The sequence below is a fragment of the Marmota monax genome, unplaced genomic scaffold (genome assembly GCF_021218885.2).
Source record: "Marmota monax isolate L192 unplaced genomic scaffold, Marmota_monax_Labrador192_F-V1.1 WCK01_AAM20220418_F8-fsc00099, whole genome shotgun sequence".
In the NCBI taxonomy this organism is placed as follows: domain Eukaryota; kingdom Metazoa; phylum Chordata; class Mammalia; order Rodentia; family Sciuridae; genus Marmota; species Marmota monax.
In genome coordinates this window covers 4,227,545-4,237,392 of record NW_026692126.1, presented here as the reverse complement: position 1 = coordinate 4,237,392, position 9,848 = coordinate 4,227,545, and the positions used below count along the sequence as shown (strand labels likewise).

Genomic DNA, 9,848 nt, shown 5'->3' with positions numbered 1-9,848 from the left:
GTGCTATTGGCCAATCCCAGTTCCATCCAATTTTTTTTTTTTAACAGAGAAGACAGAAGAAGGTTCTAAGGAACTTGAAAATGTTCTCACAAATATTTTTTTGCCTTTGACATCAATCCTGGTGTTTTCTCTTTATTGGGATGAGAGAAGTCGGGGCCTCCTGCCAATATAGCAATCAACCCTGGAAATTCTAATGGCCCAGAGCCTTGGTGCCTATTTTCAGTTGCTCCTAACTTCCGCATTAGCTGCTGCCCTGAACCACATGGATAGCACGCTGTGAATGATGAGACTACTCATGGTAGACCTATTAATTGCCAAGTGCAGTGGCTCAGGCCTCTAATCCTAGTGACTCAGGGGGCTGAGACAGGAGAATGGGAAGTTCAAGGCCAGCCTGGACAATTTAGCAGGACTCTGTCTCAAAATAAAAAATAAAAAAGGCTAGGGATGGGGATGAGTAGCTCAGTGAGAGAGTACCCATGGGCTCAATTCCAGTACCACATACCAAAAAAAAAAAAAAAAAAATCTATAAGTTAAAAAATTCACTACAAAAATGTGTCTACTCTTCTGTGAAATGTTGGATTGTGTCAGCAGCTCATTTTTCTATGGTGCTACTTAACTTTTTCTTGATGTTTTATAGGAATTACTTATATTATGTAAAACTAAATGAATTGCCAATATTTAATCTTTTTTTTTTTTTTTGCTGGGGGGGGGCACCTATAAGAATGCTAGTTTGGACTGGGTACGGTGATACATGGTGATACACACCTGTAATGCCAGCAACTCTAAGGCAGGGTTATCACAAGTTCAAGGCCAATTTCAGCAACTTGGCAAGACCCTGCCTCAAAATAAAAAACAAAAAGGGCTGGGGATGTGGTTCGGTAGTAGAGGGCCCCTGGGTTCAATTTCCAGTACCAGGGGCTGGGGTCGTGACTCAGCAGTAGAGCACTTGCCTAGCACATGTGAGGCTCTGGGTTCGATACTCAGCACCACATAAAAATTTTTTTAAAAAATGTATAAAACCTAAATAAATAAAATTTCCTTCAAAAAAAATTCCAGAAGAAGAAGCCAGTTTTATACAATTCAACCTAATATATTCTGGAAATTTTTTAAAATAAATATTTTCTTCTTAGTGTATGGTTTTTAAAAAGTATCTACAAAATGATCAACACTGTGATTCCTCCTATATGAGGTACCCAGAGTAGACAAATTCATGGAGATGACAATGGAATGATGGTTGCTAGGGCTTGGAGGGAGAGAGAATTAGGAAACTACTGTTTCATGAGTTTAAGAAGATAAGAAAGCTCCAGAGATTGGTAGTGGTGATTGTTGCACAACCATGTAAATTTACTTAATGCAACTGAATTTATGCCCCAAAATGGATGGAATGGCAAATCTTACGTGTAAGTTACCACTGAGTGGGTACACAGAGTCATAACTAGCCAGCGGTATTGGACAGTATAATAAATTTACACCTTGTAGTGGGCTGAATAACAGCTTGTAAAAACATCCAGGCGAGGTGGCGCATGCCTGTAATCCCAGCAGCTCAAGAGGCTGAGGCAGGAGGATTGCAAGTTCAAAGTCAGCCTCACAACTTATCAAGGCCCTAAGCAACTCAGTGAGACCCTGTCTCTAAATAAAAAATATAAACAAGGGTCGGGGATGTGGCTCTGCAGTTGAGGGACCCTGGGTTCAACCCCCGTTCAAAAAAAAAAAAAAAAGCTTCAAACTCCTCAGTCAGGTTAATGCACTCACAAGGATTTTATCTTAATTTGCAATTATGCACTCATTAAGTGGTCACTTAAGCCTATCTCTCTCATTAGACTTTAAAGTCCAAGAGACTGGGGGTTGTTTTTCATCACTCTTGAATCCATGGTGCCTGACCCTTGTAAATATTTAATATGATAATTGTTGAATGAATGTGCAAAAACGGCTAGACTAATTTGTGACATACACAAAATTCACTCAGAGGAGCCCTGGAGAGGGCCATCAAATGCCGCAGTCTGGCTGGGCACAAATCACGAGCCACTGAAGCAGGAACAAGTATAATTCTGCAGAGCGACCTCCCCGAAGGCCATGTTCCTTGACACAACATCGACTGAGTTGAGGGGTGGAGGCTGAGCTCCCTAAGTCACCCCACCGAGTGCAGATCAGGGGGACTCAGATGTGGGTTGGGGAGAAGCCTGCGCCACAGGTCTCTCCCCCTGCCAGACCAATGGCTACCTGGGACAGTCAAAGCTCCATGCAGACCCTGGAGTCCAGGAGCCCAGTCCAGGGTGCAGTACACTCACGGCCCCTGCTCATGGAGCTGCTTTGATCAAAGCAAGTCATATGGTCAAGTTCAAAGTCAAAGACACAGAGCAGTAGACTATGCCTGCAGTGAGAGGGGAGGAAGAGGGAATGTTTGTAGCACGATAATTTCAGCTATCACAGATGGTCATGCTCCAGAGCAATTGCATCTAAAGGAAAATGAGAAGCCAGGGCCACCACCAGCTTGGGCAGACATACTGCAATTATGAAGTCACCGTGAATAGAGAAAACAAACAATGGTATCAAGTATAAGCCCCCAAATTCAAAGGCACAAATAAGAGCCACCACTGCAAATTGATTTACAATCGAGATACTTCTCACTTCGGCGGCTCTGTAGCGACTCTGTAGTGTGCTCCGGGGTGAGTAACAGCTGGGATTTATTTAGCCGTGCTAATGCGTGCCAAGGAAGCCTTCCACCAATGACTTCGATAGTGTAAGAAGTGAATGTGCAAGGAGGAAAAAATGGGAAAAAAAAGGAGAGATAGAAGAAATGAAATGCAGTTAGAGCAAGAGAATCATGGGTAATATTTTTATCATTATAGTTTGGAATTTTCTTTATTGTGGTTTTTATAGTCTCTCAATTCAAATAGAAAGGATTGTTTTAAAGTTTCACATGATCGCACAGTAAATATCCAATCAGTTCTCCTGCCCACAACCAACGTGGTTATTTGAAAATGTAAATGAGATCATGACACACCCTACTGAAAACTCTTCAAAGGCTCCCTGTTGCTCTCAAGTTAAAAATTCAGCCCCCTTTCAATGGTTTCTGTCTCGACTGGCCCCAGCTGAACTCTTCCACCTCATTTCTCATCCATTCCCCTTTCCATCCTCTGAGCTCCAGACATGTTAGGCATTTTTGTGTTTAATTCAATGTCAAGGTCTCATCTCTAGGATTTTGCACATGCTGTTCCCTATTCCTGAGACACTGTTCCCCACCTTTCTTTGTCTGGCTAATTTCTACTCCTTTCCATGGGAAAACCATCACTTCTCAGACAAGGCTTCGGTGACCTATGCTTCCACTATCCTAATAGTTGCCACATTTTAACCTGTTTTCCTACCCCAAAACAAGACCACAGGGCTGACCCACTCCCCACTATACCCTCAGTCTCCTGGTACATAGGAGGCACCCCCAAAATATTCCCTAACCAAATAAGTACATGAAATTCATGGCCAAATGGCATCTAAAATTACCAACTAACGACTACTTCCTGTTTGTCTCTATAAAAATAAGATTTGGATTCATTTTTATTAAATCAATTTTAAAATTCAGAATATTTTTAAAAATCACGGTTTCTGCCATTTTTGCCAAAATTCTCTCTTTCCCCTCTCAAAAGCTGCAAGCTCTGATACCAGAGAATTTTCACTGTGAGAGAAATACTGTTGAGTCTTTCTCTGAAAACAGTATGGACTCAGAGTACCCCGGGCACTGATAGGAGGTACCCTGCTTCCAATTTGTTCTCATTCTTCAAACTCCAGCTCAAATATCACCACTTCTAGAAGTCTTCTCAGATGCCACCAACACCTCAGCCCAACACCTCTCGTGTGCCCTCATTGATAGCTGCTCACCTTCATCCTAATACTGACCTAATCTTGCAAGTAAGCATTTGTCAAGCTTAGGGGAACTTGGCATAAGTGACAGGTGATGTATATGTGACCTTGGTCAGAATCCTTTTTATGACCAATTGATGACTAGCCTTTTTTTTTATTATTTCCAAGCAATATGCTACCTTCAAATCAATACAAGCATTAAATAATGTTCCCATACTATTACCTGCCTGACTGGGGTGCTGTAAACACACAATTCCACAGGCATTAAATATGAGATTTTTTTTTTTGTACCAGTGATTAAATCCAAGAGTGCTTAACCACTGAGCCATATCCCCAGCCCTTTTTATTTTTTATTCTGAGACAGAGTCTTACTAAGCTGCTTAGGGCCTCACCAAGTTGCTGAGGCTGGCTTTGAACTTGCAAACCTCCTGCCTCAGCCTCCTAAGCCACTGGGTTTATAGCAGTGTGCCTTGGCACCCAGCGAAAAGCTTTTTAAGATAAACATAATAATAATGTTCCAGGAGTTCTACACACACTCATTATCTCATTTCCTCTCCCCTACAACAATCATCATCTTCCTGTGAGGTGGAACCTTTGCTATCATTCCCATTTTGCACACAAGGAAACTGAGGCAGAGAGAAGTTAAGTAACATCTTTGAGGTCGCACAGCTACGACGTGGCAGAGTTGGGTTGACACCAGCACAGTCCAGCTTGGAAGTCTGGGCTCCAAACGGCCCTGCTGATGCTGTGACTGACACAGCGCTTCTGCTTCTCTCGGCTCTCAATTTTAATAATAAATTCACTTGTTTTTTCAAGAAGGTGAGGGAAAGGTACAGTACCATTTTATAATCAATGGAAAATAAAACAAAATTCTGTTTGGAAGGTGATATAGACTGAGTTGTATCCCCCTGAAATTCATCTTTTGAAACCATGAACTTGAATGTGACTACATTGAGAGATGGGGCTTTCAGGAGATAATTAAGTTTAAATGAAGTCATAAGGGTGGGATCCTAATCTGGTAGGATCCGTGTCCTTATAAGAAAAGGAAGAGGCTCTCTGCTCCTCCCCGTTCGATAGGCAGCCGCCCCTCCCCGTCTCGCGCAGTGATGGTGAAGGTCGGAATGAAAGGATTTGGCCATATTGGGCTCCCGGTCACCAGGGCTGCTTTCACCTCTGCCAAAGTGGACATTGTCGCTATCAATGAACCCTTCATTGACCTCAACTACACGGTCTATATGTTCCAGTATGATTCTACCCATGGTAAATTCCATGTCACAGTGAAGGCTGAGAACGGGAAGCTTGTCATCAATGGAAAGTCCATCTCCATCTTCCAGGAGCGAGATCCCGCCAACATCAGATGGGGTGATGCTGGTGCTGAGTATGTTGTGGAGCCCACTGGTGTCTTCACTGCCATGGAGAAATCCGGGGCTCATTTGAAGGGTGGTGCCAAAAGGGTCATCGTCTCTGCCCCTTCTGCCCATGCCCCCATGTTTGTGATGGGCATGCACCATGAGAAGTATGACAACTCCCTCAAGATTGTCAGCAACGCCTCCTGTCCCACCAACTGCTCAGCCCCCTGGCCAAGGTCATCCATGACAACTTTGGCATTCTGGAAGGACTCATGATCACAGTCCACGCCATCACTGCTACTCAGAAGACTGCGAGTGGCCCCTCTGGGAAACTGTGTCGTGATGGCCGTGGGGCTGCCCAGAATATCATCCCTGCATCCACCGGTGCTGCCAAGGCTGTGGGCAAGATCATCCCTGAACTGAATGGGAAGCTCACTGGTATGGCTTTCCGTGTGTCCACTCCCAACGTTTCAGTTGTGGATCTGACCTGTCACCTGGAGAGAGCTGCCAAATACGATGACGTCCAGAAGGTGGTGAAGCAGGCATCAGAGGGCCCCCTCAAGGGCATCCTGGGCTACACGGAGGACCAGGTGGTCTCCTGCGACTTTAATAGTGATACCCACTCTTCCACTTTTGATGCTGGGGCCGGCATTGCCCTCAACAACCACTTTGTTAAGCTCCTTTCCTGGTATGACAATGAATTTGGCTACAGCAACAGGGTGGTGGACCTTATGGTCCACATGGCCTCCAAGGACTAAGAGCCCCTGCACTACCTGCCCCAGCAAGAACACAGGAAGAGAGAGGTGCTCAGCTGCTGGGGAGTCCCTGCCCCTAACTCAGTCCCTCAACACACTGAGAATCTCCCCTCCTCCCCATTTCCATCCCAGATCCCCTGAAGAAGGGGAGGGGCTTAGGGAGCCCTACTGTCACATACCATCAATAAAGTTCACTGCACCCCCCCAAAAAAGGAAGAAACAACAGAGAACTCTCTCGGTCCATGTGTGCACAAAGAAAAGGGGACATGTGAGGACACAGTAAGAACCCAGGAAGAAAACCCTCCCCGGACATTAACCCTGAGAGTCCTGACTTCCAGCCTTCAGAACCATGAGAAAATAAATGACTGTCATTAAAGCCACTCAGTCTGCTCTATCTTGCATGTCAGCCCATGCAGACCAGTACAAAAGGCAGTCACAGCTGGGTGTGGTGGCACTTGCCTGTGATCCCAGAGGCTCAGGAGGCTGAGGCAGGAGGGACCCAAGTTCAAAACCAGCCTCAGCAACTTAGCAAGACTCTGTCTCAAAATAAAAAATAAAAGGGCTTGGCATGTGGCTCGAGAGTGAAGATCTCCTGGGTTCAATCCCCAGTACCAAATTTTAAAAAAGGCAATCAAAACAAATTTCATAGTTCCAAAGACAAGCTGAAGATTAGGAAATAAGTAGTAAAGGAAAAGATGTATCAGAAACTAATTTTGGGCCGGGATGTCACTCAGTGGCCCTAGCACACACACACAAGGCCCTGTGTTGGATCCCTAGTACCACCAAAAGAAAAAAGAAAAATTAAAAATACTAGTTTGATCGAATATTACAACTCATCAGGGGGTATTCCATTTTGGAATATATGAATTTCTTGTCATCAACAAGAAATGTTTGCTGCTATCTACCATCTCTTCCCCCAAGAAGTCTGTGGTCGACTTAGACATATACTGACCAGCATGTGAGTGTGGAAATGTGCCTAAGACTGCAAGACACTATGCGCCCAAAGAGGGGTGCAAGTGCTCATTTCAACAACAGTTGGGGTGGGGGGCAGGTAATTAGGAGTCTAGGTGGTTCAGAGAGGAAGAACAGTTTGCAAATAAGCAGTCACGTGGAACAGACCCTTAGAACAAGGCGAGGTGCCACGAAGCCTAAGAGGTGAAATACAACTGGCAAATTCAACAGCCAGTAAGTGAGAGGTCTGCAGAACAGGGGAGGACACGGAATGCATGCGTAGGGGGAAGTGCAAAGGCTGCTGAGTGATTCGGGAAAACTAAAAGCCCAGGTTCTTATATAGAATTCATCCTACACAGAGCCGGACTGATGGGGGAAATGCATGCAAAGATGTGCTTGGGAAGATTATTCTGTGCCGCAGTCTGGCTGGGCACAAAATCACGAGCCACCACACACCTTGTAGATTCAAACAGCAATTCTTTATTCCCGAACTCACACTGGCACTCTACAAACACGTTCTGGGGGAATCCACGTTCTCCGCCCAATTCACGTTCTGGGCGAAATCCCAAATACTCTCTGAATCCCGGGAGAACTCAACGGGAACTCAAGGAGCAGGCACGCCTGAGGCAGCAGGATACGCCCTATTCCCAGCAGGGTACACCTTAAACCTGGAACCGCCCTAAACCCGATTGTCCTAAACCGGAACGCCCTAAACCCTATCCGCCCTAAACCCGGATCCGCCCTGGTCCTTGAGCAAGGTCACCTTACATGCAATGTCACTGCAAATGACCTGGGTCATGCCATGCGTCATTCTTACTTAGCAATGGCCCTCAGCAATTCTGGAATGTGAGTGTAGACTAGCAAGGGGAGAATCTGGAGAGGGGATGACTCACCCAGAAGCAGGACAGTAATCCAACCTTGCAAGCTAAGAACTAGACTAGTCTGGTGGCCATGAAGACCACCACTGAGAAGGCGAAAGTGACACTCCAACAAATCCCTGCTTCTAAGTGGCACTCGAACAAATCCCCGCTTCTCTGAGGAACACTGGCATGTGGCTACCCCTTCCTCCCTGCCTCCACTGTAACCAAGGGACCACTCCTCATCTATCAGAGAGCTGCACCGTTGGCTCCCTGTCTGTCTCCAGAACTGAAACCCCACCAGTTACTACCATGAGTGGTATCCTGCAGCCAACTGGTACCGGCTCCCAAGAGGCAATAGGGAGAGTCTCAAGAATTTTGCAAGTTGGTTGTTAAAGCCAGCCATTATTAAAAATTAAATTAAATGTACTTACAATCAGATACATTATTACAGGTATTATTATAGGTAGAGTAATAATACACAAAACTTGCCAGTCTTTAATTATTCTTATCTACTTTTATCTATGATCTTGAGGTTGTTCAGGTTTGTTGTATCCATAAGGTGATGGCATCTTCTAGGAATTCAGCAACATCTGAATTGAGTTGGTAACTTGGAATCCAAGCAGCATTTACACCAGGGAAATTGGTGAACACCACAGACCAGGGCTGGATTTATTGCCTTCAATGTCTATGTTTAGGAAGTTGAAGGAGAAAAAGTTAATAAAGCAGGGCTAAAGCTGAAAGGTTGGAGTTTGATAAATACAATAAGAATGAGAATAAGAATGACAATGATTCACACAAAGAAGTAATAACAATAAATTTAGTAGAAAAAAAATTAGTGGATTGGGATACAAGTCCTGTCATCAAACCACAGGCTGGCTATGGACAGAGGAGTTTGGCAAAAACAATGAAAATATTCAGAATCAACTGGCTTTATGAAATTTATAATAAATAATATTGATATTTTATTATTATTTTAAATCATGCACTATATATCCTTCTCATTGGTAAAATTTATAATTAACTTATATACTCATATTTTTGAATATCCCTCCATCCCCCAAAACCTGTTGCTAAATATTTACCACCACATCCCTGCCTATTCTCCATGTGGATACACTGGCTTATTCTTTATTAATTGTGAAAATTTTGATACTCTTGAAGATGATTTTAGTGTCTCAAAACTACCATTTACTATGCTTTCTATTTTTTCCTAATACTTAATTCCAATTAAGTTTTCAAATTCAAAATCAACTTTTTCCCGTAAGTTTTAAGAACTGTTCGATATATCTTATTATTTTATATATGATTATAAATATTAACAAACACGTTTAAAATATGGATTACAGCAACTCAAGAGGTTGACGCAAGAGCATCCAGATCCAAAGTTCAAGGCCAGTCTACTTCAACCCCCATTACCCCCAAAAAATAAAATAAAATATGGATTAAAATTTGGTTTCAGCCAGGCTCAGTGGCACACACCTGTAATCCCAGTGGCTCGGGAGGCTGAGACAAGAGGATCTCAAGTTTAAAGCCAGCCTCAGCAACTTAGCAAGACCTCAGCAACTAAGCAATTTGGCAAGATCTTGTCTTTAAGTAAAATATAAAAAGGGCTGGGGATGTGGCTCGGTGGTACCAAAAAAAAAAAATTAGTTTCCATCACAAACTTTGGACATTCTTCCTTAAAATTTTTAAATTCCAGTCATAAAATTTAACATATCCTTTTTATTTATTTATTTATTTTAAAGAGAGAGAGAGAATCTTTTAATATTTATTTTTTAGTTTTCAGTGGATACAACATCTTTATTTTTTTATTTTTTATGTGGTGCTGAGGATCGAACCCAGCACCCCGCACATGCCAGGTGAGCGCGCTACCGCTTGAGCCACATCCCCAGCCCAACATGTCCTTTTTATATAAAGTATCTCAACTGCCTGGTATCAAACAAACCCCAGGTGCCTCAATAACACATAAATTTGATAAACATAACTTACACACATTGCAATAGGTTGAGAGAGCTCTATCTACACGCACAGCTCCCACATTGGCGGCTGCAGGGGGTCCAGACTTCCTGTGTCCTTAT

At 43.6% G+C, this 9,848-nt stretch overlaps 1 protein-coding gene and 1 long non-coding RNA gene across 4 annotated transcripts in view; one reads left to right on the top strand and one right to left on the bottom strand.

Annotated features, from left to right (window-relative positions):
- The first annotated feature begins 4,961 nt into the window (after nucleotides 1-4,961).
- On the top strand, nucleotides 4,962-6,155 carry LOC124106830 (glyceraldehyde-3-phosphate dehydrogenase-like). Its single transcript, XM_046464626.2, is given in 2 exon segments — nucleotides 4,962-5,421; nucleotides 5,424-6,155. Coding segments are annotated over 2 exon segments (999 nt in total). The 3' UTR covers nucleotides 5,963-6,155.
- A 1,212-nt stretch (nucleotides 6,156-7,367) lies between these two features.
- The window catches only part of LOC124106836 (uncharacterized), a 31,726-nt gene continuing 29,245 nt past the window's right edge, over nucleotides 7,368-9,848 (bottom strand). For all 3 annotated transcript variants that reach the window (XR_009228781.1, XR_009228783.1, XR_009228782.1), the window contains one exon: nucleotides 7,368-8,455. This is a non-coding gene — a long non-coding RNA (uncharacterized LOC124106836). The remainder of the gene's footprint in view (nucleotides 8,456-9,848) is intronic.